This window comes from Tribolium castaneum, chromosome 7 (genome assembly GCF_031307605.1).
Source record: "Tribolium castaneum strain GA2 chromosome 7, icTriCast1.1, whole genome shotgun sequence".
In the NCBI taxonomy this organism is placed as follows: domain Eukaryota; kingdom Metazoa; phylum Arthropoda; class Insecta; order Coleoptera; family Tenebrionidae; genus Tribolium; species Tribolium castaneum.
The window spans coordinates 8,075,052-8,096,588 of record NC_087400.1 but is presented as its reverse complement, the minus strand read 5'-3'; the positions used below and the strand labels follow the sequence as shown (position 1 = coordinate 8,096,588).

At 29.7% G+C, this 21,537-nt stretch overlaps 2 protein-coding genes across 2 annotated transcripts in view; both read left to right on the top strand.

The window, feature by feature from the left end:
* LOC656406 (fatty acyl-CoA reductase 1) overlaps positions 1 to 21,537 on the top strand; it is a 374,499-nt gene that overhangs the window by 337,826 nt on the left and 15,136 nt on the right. The window lies entirely within an intron of this gene.
* The window catches only part of LOC658102 (uncharacterized protein), a 207,577-nt gene that overhangs the window by 173,185 nt on the left and 12,855 nt on the right, over positions 1 to 21,537 (top strand). The window contains exon 6 of the mRNA XM_064357869.1: positions 17,938 to 18,130. Within this exon, the coding sequence (XP_064213939.1) occupies positions 17,938 to 18,130 (193 nt within the window). The remainder of the gene's footprint in view (positions 1 to 17,937; positions 18,131 to 21,537) is intronic.

Sequence of the window (21,537 nt, the reverse complement as noted above, 5' to 3'; positions counted from 1 at the left end):
ATTGTTTGTCTGCATATTTTATGATTTTTTTCAATTGTCGTATATTTTTCGTAATGTAGCAGCCTCTCTACGGGTGTCTGTTGTTGCATTAAATCTTAGTGCAATTTAGACCCATGCTCCATCGAACGTAATCAAGTATTTTTTTACAATCCAGTGTTAGTTTATAATTTTGAACAAAATTGACGAAATTTTTTTCTTTGCGCTTAAAATTGCTACTTCGGCTTCTTTTATTCATCTGTTAACAATTTCAATGAAATTATAAAGTTATGTATATTAATAACATTAATATTAAAAATGTTTAGCGATAAGCCAAAATCGACCGCTTAGTTAAACCAATACTAAGCTTTAGCTTAGTCATTATTTTGTAACTGAGCAACACTCGGTGCCGGCTTAAACTTAGTTTAAAGTTAAACTCGGTTTAAGCTCGAACTGAGCAACTGAGCCTAAGAGGGCTAGATATAAAAATCCGTCTTATTTAAACCACAAGAGGGTTAAACACGAAATAAAGTTTATTAGCAATTATAAAAACAAGCAAAAGTCACTCGGGTTCGTATTGGGTCACGGTTTTAAAGCTTATAATGAAATTATACGTTTCATAAAAGTTCACATGCGTGCAAACCCGCTATTCGTTTAAAAAAAAAATTAAACGTATCCTTATGGGACAAAAATTCTTAAAAAGCGTTCAAAAAAATAATAAAACTTCTGCTTTTTTGTGTCGGTTTAATTCAGCTGAATCTTCCAGTAAACTGGTCCGTTTGCCAGTAAAATTCTCATAATGGTACCGTAATACACAATTCTAATTCATCCTTGCTTAATCCAATTATCATCTCGCCTATTAAATTAGGTTCATTTTAGCGTCAATCTGAAAACATTTAATTAAATTTCCGCAGCGTATCTGAAATATTCCTCGCAGCGAAACAAAATAACTCCAAATAACACCTCAACTCGGACTCGAAGATAAAAAAACGATCGACGACAATGGCAGAGCTCATTTCTCGCAAAGACAAAGGGAAAAACCTCTCATTCCTCCGATATATTTTCTTTCCTTTTTAAAATTCCCAGCAAATAACACGAAACGGATGGCTTAATTAGGACGATCGTGTCCTCCGCCTACGAAGGGAAAACTCGCAACACCGCTACTAATAACAGGAAGCATTAACGCATTATCGCCGAATTAAGCGGAAGCGGGTGTCGTTTCGGCTTTTTTACCACCGGAATTTTGCATATATGTAAATTGCGCTCGGTTTGAATATGCAATCGACAAAAACCTTAAACTGCGACCGCATTTTTCCACAAAACTTGATAAAAATTTGACATCTTGAAATTCGGTCATATTCGGGATAATTGTTCTCCTAGAAAGCATTATTGTAAATACATAATGATTTTTTTGTATGACACCTATTTGTGAAGATATTATGCGACTTCTAAAAATTTGACAAAATATGAGATAGAGTTTTTGGAAGCTTTTATTCACAAAAGTAATGCATACCAAAATATTTAAAATAGTGTTTCATATAGAAAATTCTCTGTTTCTTTTTCGTGTAGAAAACCGAAAGCGCAGTTTTAAATCGAAATTTTAGTAACTTGGACCATTTTTTTTAATTTATTTTTATTTCAAAAAATAGCTTTTAATATCTAAGTCGCAAAATGAGATCTCTATTTCTTTAGGAGATACAGTGCTTAATCTACGCGCTTTTGAGTACAGCTTGCACGATAACTAATGTCTCGATAGTCGGTTTTGAATTGTTTAGCCAAAGAAATAATAGTTATTTATTTAATGAGTTTGAGTGTAAATCGGACGCTTTATTTCACGAGTGGATTTTTAAACGAAAGCGAAATAAATGAACCGATTTACACAAAAACGAGTTGAATACAACATTTTATTCTTTGAAATAAACTCAGCAAGACTTAAAATTGCATTAAATTTGTTAAAAATAATCTGACGTTTCGTACTGAGAAATGCCAAACAGTTGTCAAAACTTCCTTACACAGGAGAAAATCCGTAAATTTTGACAGTGTCGAAGAATACAATAATTAATTTTTGAGTTGGAAAGTCTCATAGAATATACAGTTAAAAAGGAACGAGTCGAATTGGTTCCCAAATTCTGCAATCCTCTCTAATTATAGTCGAATTGGTTCCCGGGGATGGTCGAATTCGTTCCCATCGGTCAGGTAGGTCAGGTAAACAGATTAAAGTATTATGATAACAGAAATGGTGTTTGTAAGTGTATGAACAAATTTACAAGTTCCAAAACGTTCAAAAACAAATCGTATTTTAACAATTTAAAGGCTATGGATAAATATTTCTTCGAGTATTCAAGTACTTCCAAAACGATGAAGAAGGCGCATAGAACGTAATGGGTACTATGTCGAAAAATGTTAAAATTATTTTTGTAATTTGTTTCTATTTTAATGCTTTAATAGTATTAATAGACATATTAATGAACGCAACGTCATCATGTGAGATGTCTTAATAGTCATTACTTGACGAAACATTTTACGAAATTTACAGGAGAGCATTGGGCTTAAGAAACTACATTCTCCTTTTTTTAAATAACCAGTTAGCCATGAATAAATGAAATTTGTTGTTGGATTTTGTGCCAAGAAAATAATTATTTGAACATTTCTACAAGCTTTAAATCTAAAATATTAACATATATTTGGCTTAATCCTTTTTACCTACCTGCTCATGTGGGAGCCAATTCGACCATCACCCGGGAACCAATTCGACCATTACCATTTACAGAATTCTACTTATAGAGATTATTGGGAACCAATTCGACCACGACCGTTAAAAACATTAAAAACAACAGTTGGCTTGATTCTGGGTTTTTGTCCAAAGTTAACAGTTTACAAGATACAACGTTTATTAATTTATTTATTAATTGATGTAGAAGTTAAGAACTGATGAAATTTTTTAAAATTATTATTCATTTCAATATTAACGGTCGGTTTACCGATAGTGAAATTAAAGTTTAATTCAGAATTAAACTAATTCCACATTAAGTTGTCATTTAAAATGCATGATCAATTCATACTCTTGACTATTGAATGGAAACTTTTATTCCTGAATGGAAACAAATGGCCTGGAGACATGGTTAAACCTATCAACGTTTTCTGAAAAAAATGTTGCCAAATTCTATTAAATCCTTTATCTCTATTAAACCCTTTATCTAAAGGCTGTTTACTAGTAAATAAAGCTCTCGAATAATAAGTTAATAGTAAAAACAATACTACCTAAATTTTTATTATAACTAACTACAGTAGTTTGTAATATTTTAAACAATTAACAACTCTTTGTATATTTGGATTTGATGGTTTTTAATATGAAGCAAATGAGAGAAGAATAGTAGGAAAAATGGAAAAAACATAAGTATAAATCGGACAAATTCTTGCGTATTCATCATGTGTTTGTCATTGTTATGGTATCATAGTTATTAATTGTATTATAGTGGCGGTCAGCTCGATTTGCGTGTGCGTCATCAATTTCATTTTTTCATTACCAACACAAAGCTGTAAAAAAATTATCAAAAACAATGAAAATTTAAACAACTAAGGGGTATCTAAGGGTGGTATCCTTGAACATTAATTTACATGTGCACTTTGACAACACCGTCAAATGTCACGAATTTGTCAACCTGACATTGACAGTAAATTATAGACGTCGTCGCATGGTTGTCGAAAGTGTTATCGGTGTTAATGGCAAGTATTTTCCGTTCGTTTATTGTGCTTTGTGATTTGCGTTTCGTTAGGTTTTTGATTCTGCGTTTATTAGTTCTTGTTTTGTGAATCTGTATTTTTTGTAACAACTCATAATTTAAACACTTCGTAACCTCAAAAAATATTTGATAGTTTGTCACCGCTATGACCCTCTATGTAAACGTAGGGACAGAAATGTCAGATGACGCACACGCAAACGGAGCTGAGCGCTACCATATAATTATAATTTATTTTAAAGTTTATTCTATTGACAACAATTTGTTAGCGAATTTAATGAAGTTAGAATTACGCCCTATGATGGCAATTTTTATAGAATTTTCTACTAATGGTAGATTTTACAATCGTCGCATAACCTTATCCTGGAGAAAAATTTTGAAAAATACATTATTGTAACAATTGTAACCATAGTAATTATACAAGAAATAACTTATCCGGAGTTTACCTGACAATTGTAAAATCCACCCTAGATTAGAATTGTTTATACAGGCCTTATTCGGAATTGAACCTGGTTTTAATGTGATGAAAAAGAGATTCGTTTACAATATACCCAAATATTATGGCACCGCCTTAGAGTGCTTAGAATTAACACTGGTAAGATTAGGACCCCATGATTCATCCCAAACTTGCCTACCTACCGATTTTGCATTAGTTTTTTTGATTCCAATAAATATTCATCCTTTGAGGAAATTTGAAAATGAAACACCTATTTTAGAAGTAAATAACGTAAATTAAATAAACAGTAAAGACAACACTACCTCAATTTTTATGATAATTTTTATATTATTTAAAAAATTATACAGTAGTTTGTCATACTTTAAACAATTAACAACTATGTGTTTATTTAAATTTGATGGTTTTTAATATGAAGCAAATAAAAGAAAAATAGTAGGTAAAATAGAAAGTTTCTTGTGGATTCCCCAAATAATTGCTACCTCCCGAAGTGGTCATAAAGTATTAAATTTGGATTATATTTTCAAAGAAAATTCATTCCTTTTGGGAACGACAATAATCAGTACTTCCGAGGTATTTCTTAATCATTTCGCGACTAATTTCGAGATCAACTTGATATTTGTCAATGCATTTTAAATGGCAACTTAATGTGGAATTGGTTTAATTCTAAATTAAACTTTAATTTCGCTTTCTATAAACCGACCGTTAATATTAAAATGAATAATAATTTCATTATTTAAACTTTTACAATTAATTTTATTATTTATTATAACATTGTTTTGTAATAAACGATGAGTTTATCAAATACACCCTCGACTTGTTAGTTTTTTACTCGAAACACCCTGCTTTGTAATGCGCAACAGCCTTTCCATTTTATATCTATCTTCTTTTATTTGTTTTAAATTAAAGCAGTGACTTACTCTCAAAATCCGATTTAATCGGAACCTGAACTCATTTTTTGAAACAAAACTCATCAACTCTTAATTTCTACGTCTATTAATAAATAAATCAATAAACGTTGTATTTTGTAAACTGTTGACTTTGGACAAAAACCCAGAATCAAGCCAACTTTTGGTTTTAATGTTTTTAACTGTGTATTCTATGAGACTTAAACTAAAAAATTAATTATTCTATTCCTTTCGCTAAACAATTCAAGTGCGGTAGTCATTTTTTTATATTTTGAATTTGTTGTATTTTTTTGAGTTGTCCGCTCACGTCAATCAAACTTTGAAAAAAATAATTTGAATCGTTGCGGATGCAGAAGAGGATATTTCCATTAAGATGAAAGTAATTAATTAATGACGCACCGCTGTAAAAGCAAACAACCCCTCCGACTCGAGCTTTAATAACAGAAAAGGAAATTGGACGAATTAAGAGTGCTCACTTTAATTACAAAAGGTGCTCGAGTCCGGTCGCCCCTCAGCATCTTTGCCCCGGTTATGAGTTATAGCAGAACGCGTCACTTTGACTATGTTTAAAATGGGCGATAAAAGCGCAAATAAATAAACCCAAAACAGCACTTGAGCTTGATGCCTATTTTCGCTGGGGTAATAAATAACAGCCGGAAACGCATAACAATAGACATTAGACGTAAGCACAGGATACACAGCCAATAATTCAGCGTCGTTATGTCGTGTCATTTTTTTTGCTCAACTCTTCTTTTCTCCGTGTAAATGCAAGCTGCAAGCGATATGATGGCAGAAATCGAGCAAAATGATGCGAGGTTTATTATCGACCCGAGAGGAAGCGATTGGAGGAAATTAGATAGTGAGTAATAAATAAATACTGTTTTTGCGATGACGGGGCGTAATGTGATTGGGTAGAGTAATTACAATAGACAATCAAAGGAAAGTGGTGGCAATTGGATTGGGGTATGCAAATTTCGTCTTTATTTTACCCCAGTCTGAAAGTCTACAACTGGGTTAAAACCACGATTAAAACTGAAAGGTATTCAAATCAGCGGCGCGAAACAGTTTACACTTTTAGGATAGTTTTTTTTTGAGGTAAATTATTAAATTAATTATTATTAATAAATTCCGATATTAAAAAGCACAACGATTTGAAAAAAGTCCATTATTGACCTTTAAATGTTACAAAATCAATCAATTTTTACAAATACTGTAGATAGGGTAATTCAAGAAAAGGTGACCCACATTTAAAAAAAATAAAAAAAAATTGACTTCTAACTATATGAATCATCCATACTTCTTTCAAGCTGATTTATTTTACGTTTTATTTGTTTTACATTATTCACCTTTTATTTCGTTTTCAAAATCTGTTAAAGTATGCATACGAAAATTTTTAGGAAAAATTTTCAAATTTAGAGAAAATTTTCAAATTTAGAGAAAAACCCTGTTTAACCCCCTACTTATTTAAAAGATTTTTTTACGTAATACTACATAATGTATTCAAAACCTTACACAACCAAAAATATTTAAATGTTAATAAACGCAAATTTCTCTTTGTTTAATTTTTTTTTATTATAAAGAGTCTGGAAACTTACTCGTAAATAACAACTTTTTGAAATGACATTTTTGTTCTTGAAAAACTTGACGGAAAACATTGTTGTTGGTTGTTAAGGGCAGGGGTGTAAATAAGCGTTATATTTTTAGCGACGTTTCGATTTTAATTAAATGATCATCAGGTTACCTTCAAGCAAGATCTATCAGTATTGAAGCCTGATGATGGTTTAATTAAAATCGAAACGTGGCTAAAAATATAAAGCTTATTTACATCCCTGCTCTAAATAACCAACAAGAATTTCCTTCATACCTTCAATATTGATAGGACATAGCATAAACATTGACTTTTTTGGTCACACAGCAAATATTGAAAATACGAAATTACTGAAAGTTACAAAAGGTGTTTTGTTAACCATTTACAAAAGTTAACAAACCTTTTACATGGGGATTATAATATGAAATTTGAAAAATTTAAATTTAAAATTTAAAATTACAAAAAATAAATATAAAAAATATAAAAATACAAATACAACAGATTAAAAGCTTTCACATAATGATGGATTTAATAATGGATTTAATGAAATTTAATATAATATTTTAATTTTGATTTTATGTTACTTGGTGTCTGTAATTTTTTTAATAAGCCTCTCATATGATTGACTCAAACTGGCAGTATCTTCACGGATATTCATACACTTTCTACCACGTTTCATGATGTATATCATCTCAGAAATATTACGTTTAGTCGGGTGAGTCTCCCTGTCAAGTATGGTTACATTGTCAAAATTTAAATGATGGCCCATTATTACGTGATGTGAGGATAATGTTGTTTTTTGTGAGTTGATGTAGTCGATTTTTCTGGTGATGTATTGTATGTCCAATGTATGTTTCTACAGTTTCTACAAGGTACAGAGTATATTAATTCAGCCTGATTACAAATAGGTGTTTTATCTTTAAGTTTACTAAAGAAATTATTATTTTTATTAATATTGTAAAAACTAGTTAAACATCTAGTGGTTTCAATGAATGTTTTAGTTTTGAAAAAATGAAATTTTAAAACATCTAAACAAATCTTACGTTTCTCTTTGTAGCCTGATGATGATTTATTAAAATCGAAACGTCTCTAAAAATATAAAGCTAAAGAGACATAAAGAGACATAAAAAAATAAGCAAAAATTTCTGTTTCTTTATGTCTCTTTAAAAAGCGATTTTTTTCAATATTTTCTTCATTTATTCTTTTTATTTTTTTTTAAAATAAGGAAGTTTAAGATAACATAACATAACAAAAATATAGCATGGTATTAGCTAAAACGATCAATTTTAAGCATGGTTGAACATTTTATAAGATATAACATACTTTCTGGTTGCTTTTCACACCACGTTTTCATATCCACTATTGCAAATGACTTAAACACTATTTCCTGGTATGAGAAACAGGCGCCTAATTTGCATAGTGACAGAATAGTGAGTTATATCCTACCCGCTGAGTCATCTCTACCGGAATCACCCTACTAAACCCCTGTTTTACCGAAAATTATTTTCAAGTTTACAGGCTGCTTCCGAAATTAGCTATAACTATACAAATTTTCTTTGGATATAGTTTTTAACACTGCTATTAAATTAAGCTAATTGTTATTGGTTGATTTTGCCTAGTTTTTAAAATAATTTAATTTTTTTGACGAAAACAACCCTTTTAAAAAATTATTACACAAACGCCAAATACTCTAAAAAAGTACTTGGAATTTTTACTACTACTTTTTAGTTTTACTTTTTTTACTACTTTTGAGAAGAAACCTCTAACTTTATATAAAAAATAAAAAATAAATTTTGTTACAATTATTTAAAATTTCTAAATAAAACACTATTTTTTAAACTGTCGCTTTACAAAAACTTTCAGAAAAGCCATTTAACTGACAGACTTGCCATATGGTTACTACCATTGTTGAAATTATAATAATAATAAAAAGCTATTATTTAAAAAAAATGTGAGGGGGCGGAGTCTAGCTAACGCTACTCTGCTTAACCTCTTACAAAACAAAACAAAAACATAATTTTTTTCAAATATAAACCAAAACTGGAAATAAATGCAAAGAAAACATATAATATAATATTAATACCAGAAACTAATATAATTTTTAAATAATATTAAAAGAAATGTAGATACAAAAGCAGATACTATTGAAAAAATGTAAATAATAATAATAATAAAAATAACAATACAAAATCAAAATAAAATAAAAAAGAAACTTTATCTTTATTTGTTTCTTAAATTGGTTTACTGGCTTTGACTTCAAATGGTTTGCGATATTATTATAAATGATAACAGCATTATAGGTAAAAGATCTAAGAACCTAAGCTGTATTAAAGTTTGACAATTAAAGTCAAATATTTTTTTAGTTATAAACATTAGGCACTCGAAATTTTATGATAATCTTTAAGAAGCAGAAACGAAAAAATGTTTCATTTAACTTTATCAAGTTATTCGACTTTTAACAATTTGTCACGTTCCTGATTCTATTGCAGAATTAAGTTTGAACTTTCCCCTTTAAAGTGGTAAAAGTTTCACTTTTCTGGGATTTTTAGTGTTTGTAGAAAATGCGTCTTTTCATAAAAAAAATAATGAATTAGAATTTCAAACACTAAGCAGAATCGACCAACACAAAATCATCAGTAATAAAAATTACGTCAAAAAATGCAATAAAGTTTAAGGTATAATAAAAAATAAATTTGTAATATAACACGTTTCTGAAACACTTTGTATATTTGACAATATTTGTAGGTAATGCAGGAGATTATTATCAATCAAGGGCTTTAATATAAAATATTAATTTTTCAGTTATTCTAAAGTTAAATAATGAGGTTTTTAACCCAGTGGGTCACCTGATACTTTTCACAAATGGTGGATGCGCCGGGAACATGCAATCGCTTTCACATTTTGAACCAACACAAGTTTAGATCAAAATCATCAGTATTAAAAATTACGTCAAAAAATGCAATTAGGTTTAAGGTATGATAAAAAATAAATTTATAATATAGCACATTTCTGAAACACCGTGTACATTTGAAAATATTTGAAGATAATGCAGGGGGTTATTGTCTACAGCTTTAGTTAAAAATATTAATTTTTCAGTTATTTAAAGTTAAATAATGAGCTTTTTTAACCCACTGGGCCACATAATAGTTTTCACAAATGGTGGATGCGCCGAGCAAATGCAATCGCTTTCACATTTTGAACCAACACAAGTTTAGATCAAAATCATCAGTATTAAAAATTACGTCAAAAAAATGCAATAAAGTTTAAGGTATGATAAAAAAATAAATTTATAATATAGCACATTTCCGAAACACCGTGTACATTTGAAAATATTTGAAGATAATGCAGGGGGTTATTGTTTACAGCTTTAGTAAAAAATATTAATTTTTCAGTTATTTAAAGTTAAATAAAGAGCTTTTATAATCCACTGGGCCACCTATTAATTTTCACAAATGGTGGATGCGCCGGGCACATGCAATCGCTTTTACATTTTGAACCAACACAAGTTTAGATTAAAATCATCAGTATTAAAAATTACGTCAAAAAAATGCAATAAAGTTTAAGGTATGATAAAAAATAAATTTGAAATATAACACATTTCTGAAACACCCTGTATATTTGAAAATATTTGTAGGTAATGCAAGAGATTATTATCAACGGGCTTAGTAAAAAATATTAAATTTTAAGTTATTCTAAAGTTACATAATAAGCTTTTTTAACCCAATGGGTGACCTAAAAGTTTTCACAAATGGTGGATGCGCCGAGCACATGCAATTGCTTTTACATTTTGAACCAACACAAGTTTAGATCAAAATCATCAGTATTAAAAATTACGTCAAAAAAATGCAATAAAGTTTAAGGTATGATAAAAAATAAATTTATAATATAGCACATTTCTGAAACACCGTGTACATTTGAAAATATTTGCAGATAATGCAGGGGGTTATTGTCTACAGCTTTAGTAAAAAATATTAATTTTTTAGTTATTTAAAGTTAAATAATAAGCTTTTTTAATCCACTGGGCCACCTAATAATTTTCACAAATGGTGGATGCGCCGGGCAAATGCAATCGCTTTCACATTGTGAACCAACACAAATTTAGATCGAAATTATCAGTATTAAAAATTACGTCAAAAAAATGCAATAAAGTTTAAGGTATGATAAAAAATAAATTTATAATATAGCACATTTCTGAAACACCGTGTACATTTGAAAATATTTGAAGATAATGCAGGGGGTTATTGTTTACAGCTTTAGTAAAAAATATTAATTTTTCAGTTATTTAAAGTTAAATAAAGAGCATTTATAATCCACTGGGCCACCTATTAGTTTTCACAAATGGTGGATGCGCCGGGCACATGTAATCGCCTTCACATTTTGAACCAACAGAAGTTTAGATTGAAATCATTAGTATTAAAAATTACGTCAAAAAATGCAATAAAGTTTAAGGTATGATAAAAAATAAATTTGTAATATAACACATTTCTGAAACACCCTGTATATTTGAAAATATTTGTAGGTAATGCAAGAGATTACTATTAACGGGTTTAGTAAAAAATATTAAATTTTTAGTTATTCTAAAGTTACATAATAAGCTTTTCTAACCCAATGGGTGACCTAATAGTTTTCACAAATGGTGGATGCGCCGAGCACATGCAATCGCTTTTACATTTTGAACCAACACAAGTTTAGATCAAAATCATCAGTATTAAAAATTACGTCAAAAATGCAATAAAGTTTAAGGTATAATAAAAAACAAATTTATAATATAGCACATTTCTGAAACACCGTGTACATTTGAAAATATTTGAAGATAATGCAGGGGGTTATTATCTACGGCTTTAGAAAAAATATTATTTTTTATTAGTTATTTAAAGTTAAATAATGAGCTTTTTAATCTACTGGGCCACCTATTAGTTTTCACAAATGGTGGATGCGTCGGGCAAATGCAATCGCTTTCACATTTTGAACCAATAGAAGTTTAGATCAAAATCATCAGTATTAAAACTTACGTCAAAAAATGCAATAAAGTTTAAAGTATAATAAAAAATAAATTTGTAATATGGCACATGTCTGAAACACCTTGTACATTTGAAAATATTTGCAGATAATGCAGGGGGTTATTGTCTACAGCTTTAGTAAAAAATATTAATCTTTTAGTTATTTAAAGCTAAATAATGAGCTTTTTTAATCCACTGGGCCACCTAATAATTTTCACAAATGGTGGATGCGCCGAGCAAATGCAATCGCTTTTACATTTTGAACCAACACAAGTTTAGATCAAAATCATCAGTATTAAAAATTACGTCAAAAAAATGCAATAAAGTTTAAGGTATGATAAAAAATAAATTTATAATATAGCACATTTCTGAAACACCGTGTACATTTGAAAATATTTGAAGATAATGCAGGGGGTTATTATCTACGGCTTTAGGAAAAATATTAATTTTTCAGTTATTTAAAGTTAAATAATGAGCTTTTTTAATCCACTGGGCCACCTAATAATTTTCACAAATGGTGGATGCGCCGGGCAAATGCAATCGCTTTCACATTGTGAACCAACACAAGTTTAGATCGAAATCATCAGTGTTAAAAATTACGTCAAAAAAATGCAATAAATTTTAAGGTATGATAAAAAATAAATTTATAATATAGCACATTTCTGAAACACCGTGAACATTTGAAAATATTTGCACATAATGCAAGGGGTTATTATCTACGGCTTTAGGACAAAATATTAATTTTTCAGTTATTTAAAGTTATATAAAGAGCTTTTTTAATCCACTGGACCACTTAATAGTTTTTACAAATGGTGGATGCGCCGGGCAAATGCAATCGCTTTTACATTTTGAAACTTTAGCAGGTGTTACTCCCCCTACTACTTATAGAATTTTCTTTGATCATGCTAGACCTTCCTCTCCAAGCCACTCAAGAGTCTTTGTGCCTTTATATGCGACATGTGATCGGCTTATTTTAATAGTAGTCATTACAGCCTTGTCGCCGCTATTACAAGCCACTTTGGCAACTTTTCCCCCTCTATCACCATAAGACTCTTCTATAGTTATTTTTATGTCAGTTCGTGTAGGACATAAGGGGATTTGTCTGGCTTTCGTAGATGTCCAATTTGTCATTCTGAAGGCCTCTACTATGAATTCCACGGCAAGGATTTCGGTTCGCGTTACCGAACGTTTCACTCAAACTTAAACTCTCCACTTGAGATTTAAAGGAAGATAAGTCATGAGGAAATTTTTCGCACAAGGATTTGACGATTTTCACGATGCGACTCTGGACACTAATAATCAATTTGTTTGGAGTTTCAAGGCCGCTGATTTATTCGAAATGCTACAACTTGGGGTAAAGGCAGGTGTGTGGGTTCGAGGGAAGTATTACCCGAAACCGCCACTGACAAAAAAGATAAAGTGTTCGTCCGCCTAAAAGATGTCTGATTGATTCGATTTGCGCCGAGGCTAAAAATAGCCCAAAAATCAACTTTCTTCTAAATAAATCATCCACTTCTGATGCGAAAGTGTATCAGGAAGGCACGAACCAGCGTTGACTTGGTGTTTCCGGCCGGAGATTTCGGATGGTGATTTCTTTTATGAGATGTGGTGATTAGCACTTTTTCTCGCTTGGCTGGGATCCAGTAATCACAAGCTGTGCACCGAACAGGTCCTTTGTGGCTCGTCCATATTGATCCCAAGCCGAGCAAAGCACAAACATAAATGTGATAGCCGTCCGCATCGATAGATATTGCTTTCCGCTTCCTATTTATGAACTGTTTTCACAAAAAAATAACTAAATCGAGCAAAGAGTTATGAAAATTTGCTGGAGCGAGTGACGCAAACGGAACACATTTTTCCACCGCTGGATTATCCACGGACACGTGAAATCGAGAGCTGGGCTTGAAGGCCCGAACATTTTTCTTTCTGCAAGGGCTACATTCCATTGCTCAGTTGCTGTAAAATTAAATAAATGTAATAATTGATTTCTGTTTGTCATTATCTAGGGTATTGGACACGGCTTTTAAATTAAATTCCATCCAGTAATTAAATTACGGGCATTCAGCATCTAATTAAAATGTCATTTAATTTACACTTTTAATAATAATATGCTTTAAAATGATAATTCATAAATTGGGTAGCTATAGTGAATTTTTTTATTTCAAAATATTTGTTAATGAAAACCACGGATTAAAATTAACAACAATTGCATCCAAAACTGTTCCAATTATTTTGCATAATTTGACCACCGTTGTAGGTAAATCTGATAATCTTTCTATATCCAGTTAACACAAGAAGTTTTTGTGTGCCAATTAATTTAACTAAACTAACTTGTTTACCAGTTATTTTTTTATTATAAAAATTTTAAGTCAAGTTCAAGCTTAAACGCATTATTTCTCAATTTTAATAATCAAATACTTTTAATTTTCACATCAAAATCACAGTCGCTTCTATTGTATTATTTGTTTTACAATAAGGCAAAATTATCAAAGTACCAATTAAAAAAATAAAAACATATGTAGCGGGAAAAAAAAACATTCAAAAAATGCACAAAAAAGTAAAAGATAATTATTTTAATTTAATTTGAAACGATAATTCATAAAATGGGCACTTAAAGTAAATTTTTTATTTCAAAATATTTGTTTATGAATAGCACGGATTAAATTTAACAATAATTGCATCCAAAACTGTTCCAATTATTTTGCATAATTTGACCACCGGTGTAGGTGTATCTGATAATCTTTCAACATCCAGTTAATGCAACTAGTTTTAGTGTGCCAATTAATTTAACTAAACTAAGTTGTTTACTAGTTATTTTTTTATTATAAAAATTTCAAGTAAAGCTCAAACCTAAACGAATTATTTCTCAATTTTAATAATCAAATACTTTTAATTTTCACATCAAAATCACAATCGCTTCTACTGTATTATTTGTTTTACAGTATGGCAAAATTATCAAAGTACGAATTAAAAAAAATAAAAAAATATGTAATAGAAATGAAAACATGCTCAAAAAAGTAAAAGATAATTATTTTAATTTAATTCTAATAGTCATTATTTCATGCAAGACTATTTTAATTATCACTTATATTAATGTTTTAAGGCAGAATAAAACAAAAATTTTAAATTAATTTTTTTCCTTCAAAATTGATATTATTGCCAATCAAAAATCCCTAAATCGATAAAGAAAAACTTTTAATTTTACAAAACAATAGTATAACGAAACTCTTTTCCTGCGACTTTGAAGCACTTATGCTTTAAATAACTCGTGGCTAACGCCACTTGTTTTTTAAACTGAATTTGTGTTTCAAGCAAGACTGGTCTTCTGAAACTTTTTTTAATACGCTATTTAAAAAGCAACTGTTGGTTGTTTCAGAAAGTGAAAGCTATAACTTTCCAGCCTCACAGTTGCATGAAGAAGGTAGAATTCACTTAAGCGCATTTCGGTTACACATTAATTATTCATAGTTTTCACAAAAGAATAAAAAATACATTCCTGGCAATTTTTCAATCCTTAAATCAACCTCAGAACCCCATATAAATATTTACCCCATGGTAAATATTTATAATAATAATAATAATAATAATAATAATAATAATAATAATAATAACAATAATAATAATAATAATAATAATACTCGTTTAATAATATGAAAATACGTATGCATTTACATTCAGGACTAAATATTTTTTTATTTAGGAACTGTGGGCAGTGCAAACATTCTGTTCTTAGAAAAATAATTAAATAATTTCATAAGTGCAAAATTTAATTTTTTGAAATTGTCTACTTTTTAATTTTAACAAACTTCTCCTTTTTCATACTGGAAATGAGCAAAAAAACATTATCACGTAAAGTTTGAACTATTTTGAACTTTTTACTTCAGAGATTTAATGTCGGCACCAACTAAGTCCTGCTGCTACCTTACTTCTGTGGAAGGATTGAGATGAATTTCCAAAATACGATTTCATAAAAAACGCTTTTTTCCTTCAGAGTTTCTCTTGTAAATAACTACAATGTGTTTTAAAATGATTTTCTAGTCGTCTGTGAATTTCCATATAAAATCAAAAATGCCGCTTTGTAGAATTAATGACAGGCATTTAGACACAGGATATTACCATTCTCAATTATTAAGTCTCTAGTTCAGAAATATGCTTCGACAATAACCTAACTTAACATGTAAACCAATTTTAAAGTCAACTAGATACAAATCATTTAACACATCATGTAGTTTATCTATCAATTTTAGTATTCAAAGTATTTTGTAAAAATGGTGGATGCGCCGGGTTAAAATTTGTTTTTAGGAAATAATCATTTTTGCTTTTTATAGCTGATTTATGTTTTTACATAGGAAATGTCAAACAAAATACAAGAATCATTTAAAAACACATTGTATTATTTAATTTCCAGTTTTCAACACAAATGAGGCTTCAAAATCGTATTGCAATCAGTTTTTTTAACTTTGGCCAGATACGAATTAAACCCCGATTCTCTAAAAATCCCCTAAAATTAAATAAAGCAATGTTAAAAATAGTCAAAACAGAAACAAAAATACACATTTACCAGAAATAAAACAATCATTAGAACTCGGAAAAATCAAAATTTTATGTTTATACTACTATTTTGAGTTCTCTATTCTGATGCTGTCTATTGAGTTCAATCAACGACTAATTGTACAATGTGTTTTTAAATGCTTATTTCCGAATCGGAGACTTAATAAATGGAGAATGGTAATAAACAACCCCTAAAAGGGTTAAATGGGGAGTTGAATTTAAAATTTGAGTTTAGAAAATCCGTCATTTTTAAAGTTACATTGAACTTACATCCTTGAAAATAAGAATTTGGGCTTTTGGTAAAAAAAAGACTTGTTTTATAATTTTAGAAAAATCAACCCCTAAAAGGGTTAAATGGCGTAATAAAATTAGTATAAAAATTCGTAACTTTAGAATTTACGTTAATTAAAGTTGATATTTGGGCTTTCAGTGAAATGTAAAAAAATACAGTTTTAGTTGGAAATACTAAACCCAAGGGGGCTGAACAGAGATTGGAATTTGTATAAAAATCCGTAATTTTTAATTTCTATCTATGCAATTGGTACATGAGCTTTCGGTTAAAGATGAAAACTTGTGTTTAAAAACATTTAGAATTTCTACCCCTAAGGGAGTTAATTATAAAAATCCGTCATTTTTACTTCTATTTATAAAAATTGACATTTGGGCAGTCGATAAAAAATAATGAAACACGTGTTTTATGATTTTTTTGAAATTCCACCCCCAAAAGGGTTAAATATCAAAATCCCTCATTTTTTAACTAATATTTATAAAAATTGGTATTTAGGCATTAGGTAAAAAATAAAGAAACAAGTATTTTATTATTTTTAGAAATTCCACCTCCAAAAAAGGATTAAACATAAAAAATCGTCATTTTTGAAGCTATATTCATAAAAAATGGTATTTGATCGTTCAATTATAAATAAAAAAAGACGTGTTTCTAGATTTTGCAAGTTTCACCCCCAAAAGGGTTCAATATTATAATCTGTCATTTTCGTAGTTATAACCAAAAAAACTGGTATCTGAGCGTTCGTCTAAAAATAAAAAACGCATGTTTCAGGTTTGTTAAAAATTCCACTCCAAGGGTGTTAAACAAAAAAATCCTTCATTGTTGAAGTTAAAGACATAAAAAATTCTTTATTGTTGAAGTTATACATATCAATTAAAATCTTAGACAGTCGGTTAAAAAAAAAGAAACCTACATTTCAGCATTTTTAGAAATTCCACCCCCAATGGACTTAAACGCAAAAGTCCTTCATTTTTGAAAGTATATCCAAGAAAATTGGCATATGGACTTACGGTTAAAAAGAAAAAAATGTGTTTCAGGATTTTTGAAAATTACCTCCACAAGAGGGTTAAACAGAGAATGAGTTTCTTTGCAAATATGAAAAAAAGCAAAATTTATTCGGGTTCGCATTGGGTCACGGTTTTAAAGTTCACAATAAAATTATGTTATACTAAGTTTTACATTGTTTCCTGTGTGTGGACATGCTGCAAAACCTTGGGCAACTGCTAGTTTTAAATATTATTTTAAACTTTTAATCCAGCTGTGTAACAAAAAAATAAAATATACACCCATTTTGACAAAAAATGTTTTCGACGTAGTCTCATCACTCAGCTTGTGTACGTTTCCGTTTCCGGTGTATCTAGTGTGAATTCTGCAATCCAATCAAATGATTGACGCTTTTTCCCAACAGTAGATTTTCCACGTCTCTTGTTCCAGGTCTACCTCGTCGGCCACATGCCTCCGGGCTCTGACGAACGTCAAAGGGGCTTTTCGCCGGCACATTCGGTCTACACAGATTACCACAACAAGAAGTATCTCGAATTGGTGCGAAAATACGCCGACATAATCGTCGGTCAATTCTTCGGCCACCTCCATTCCGACACTTTCCGCGTCATTTACGGCACGAGCGGTAAGTAGCACTTTTCCTCCCCTGCAATTTATCACTGTAATATCGTCTGAAAGGGCCGCTTTAGTCACTTTAAATAAAACGTCGTCCCACGCCGTTACCGCAGCCATGCATCAATACGGTATTAGCGGCAGCAGCTGAGGTCATTAGAGAACTTAGTTAGTCTTAAGGATCTAGTTAAGTACACATTAATGCTGTTTGGACTGTGTAAACGATGTTCGCAATACAGAAGACCCTTCCAGGAGATTAAGACCGGGAAAGCTCGTAACTTGTTAGTGGTAATACAGTCGGCCTGTACGTGTTATGCCAGACGGCGGCCTTCTTGCAACCGCAGTCTTATATTTAATGCAGCAGAGACGATTTGTGAAGGTATCAAACAGGCATTCGGGAAGATAATCGTCTGATATGGGAAAATGTTTGCACAGAGATGGCGTTCGACCAATCAGTCTGAGGATATGAATCGAAAGCAAATAGTAACTAGCACAAATAGCCCAAGGGCTCACAACTGTATGTTCCATTGAATGAAGCTTTTTAATTATTTCTAGTCGCAGTTTAATGAAATTTTTACTACAAAATAAATTTCATTTGTAATTTCAATAACTTATTTTTGTTATTTATTTTAAATTTGAAGCCATAAACAATTCAACTGTGCGGAAACGGTTGATTTAAAATTCTATCTAAAATTTATATAGAAATTTTAAATATTCGTAATTTTGGGTTCAATTTCATTTAATCTCGAAATAATTGGTTCCCCATACAGAATACCAAGTGTTTTAGTTCGGTATTCGTGCCCTTCTAACTTTTTAATTTTTGTAAAAAAAATTGTAAACCATTTATTTTCTTGAATAAAATTACAAAATCTTTTGGATAAAATTGAATAAAAAAAATATCATTTTACTTTTATCAAGACGTTGATGACTCTTGTCAAAACGGTGACTGTGGACTTTTTTTCTCAAGTGATTCCCTATATTGGGTGTTAGGAATGGCTCAAAAGCTTTTATTTAACTTACTCTGTTGTCTGTCTGTCTGTTTTCATTTTTTCGGAGCTAAATTTGAAAGGGTTCCCATTGTCCCAATGAATTGAAATTTTGCATACTTACGTAATCTGCGTGACAATGCAATCCTATGTGGCTAAATATTGCCTAAGAAGGTTAAATAAGATTTTGCAGTTTTAGGTTGTTTACAAATAGGTTTTCGATGTGTACATACCGTAACTTATACCAACATTGACGGTAAGAAAATAATGTTTTTCTATAAGAGAAGTATAATTTTTCTTACAAAATAGAATTTCAAAATTTTTAAAAGCTTTGGGAACGGTTATAAGTCACAATTCTGTAACAACATTACAGAATTACTTTCTTAAATTGAACGCTGTTCCCAAAGCTTTTATAAATTTTAAAATCCTAATTTAAGCAAAAACATTCTCCTCGGATAGAAAAACATTATTTTTTATTTTTTTAAAAATCTTTAATTATCTTTAAAAAAACTTTTTTCTATAAAAAACATTTTTTTAAATTTTTTATGTGAATGTGTTATAAACAAACTGAAAATCCTTTTACCATTTTTCTAAAAAGTGCATACTTTTATTTACCCATCTGTTTAGATTAGAACTTATTTGCAGCTAATAGTTACCTTTTTCGAAATAGACAAAATAGTGCAAAAACGGAATGAAAATTTTTCGAATAGTATTGCAGCATGTTCATTTGTGAGAGAGGTTTAAATCTCAGTTTTACGTTTTTTTTTTTTTGTAAAATTTAATAACACAACACAAATTGAAATGGAATATTTAGGGAGTACAGAATTTAATTTACGTCGCTGTTTTGTCAATATTTTTTTATATTTCAGTTCAACGATTCTCCAACTTTGAGACCATATATTAGTATTTCTGTTACAAAACTATAAAAAAGCCAAAGTCGCATTTTCTCTTAAAATTTGTTGTATAAACTATTCATACATTTCAGAAACACAATAGCTAATGTAATTTATACTTTCAATGAGAGATCAAATCATTATCAACTATTTCAAAATTTTGTTAATCTTATTAAAAAAAACAATTGGTAAAATGCGACGTTGGCGTTTTTGTAGTTTTGAAACAGCTAATAGATTTAAAACGATTTCCACGAATTTTACGTTTTCTATCCGTTTTGCCACTTTTTATCTATTATTTGATACATAATAATTAATTAACTTCTAATTTTAAACATGTAACAATATGACAACATAATAGTAAACAGCAAAAAAATTTTCAAAAAAACAATTTCTTGACCAAAAAAATCTTGATGACAAGGAAAACAATTATCATAAACTTTTATTTACTAATTCAAGCAAAATTCAAATACTTTTGATTTAAAAGATATCTCACTTTTCCTCATTCAAATAACTAACCTTTGTAACTATATTTTAACTTTTTTTGACACTTTACATTGTTAACTATTGACTTAGTTTTTCTTGAAACTAACTACTAATTAGATCACACAGTTTTTGTAATTATTAAGTAAGTATAGAGTATGATACATATTTAGAATTAAAAATTAATTATCATTAAATGGTGCAAAAATATACATGTGCGATTTGAAATCAATGTTGGCACTGCAGAAAAGTTCTACTTTTCTGCGATTCTTAGTTTTTATGTAATGATTTTTCAAAAGACGCGTGTTTTTGTCAGAAATCTCAAGTTATTTCAAAACCTAGGCAGAATCAAACAGCACAAGCTTAGATTAGAATCATCAGTATTAAAAGCTACGTCCAAAAATACAATGAAATTTAAGGTGTTCCATTTAAAAAAGCATAACTTTATTGTTTTTAATATTGGAACATCCTGTATATATACCGCAGTATTTTAGAAACATGCAGAAAAAACACAGCTATAATCAAGGACAAGAAAAAGTCAATATCTTTAATAAACAAGTTACGGAGCTTTTTCGGATTTTTGGAACAGCCTGTATATCATCGTAAAATAAATTGAAAAATAATTTTATTAAAGGCTTTTATTTAACTTGTTTTGTTGTCTGTCTATCTGTTTCATATTTTCTAAACCAAATTTGAGAAAGTTTCTGTTGTTCGAATGAATTGAAATTTTACATACTTACGTAAAAGAAATATAAAAAAATAATAACTGGAAAACTAACAGAACCTTTTGTTCCTACCAATTAGATTTGTTTTGTTTTTGTTAAAAATTTAATAAATAAATTTTGTTTTTAATTGCACTAAAGTAATTTTGAAAAAAGTTTTAAGCATATTTTGCTTAAATATTAAACATGTTTTAGAGCTTATTTTTCGCATTTTTTATGTTTAAGTTTTTTAATGTTAAGTCCTAACTCTAGTCATAACATCACAGGATTACAGAATTGCTTTATTCAGATGACCAGTCTCAAGACTTTTATAAATTTTTGATACTAACTTGTAAACAA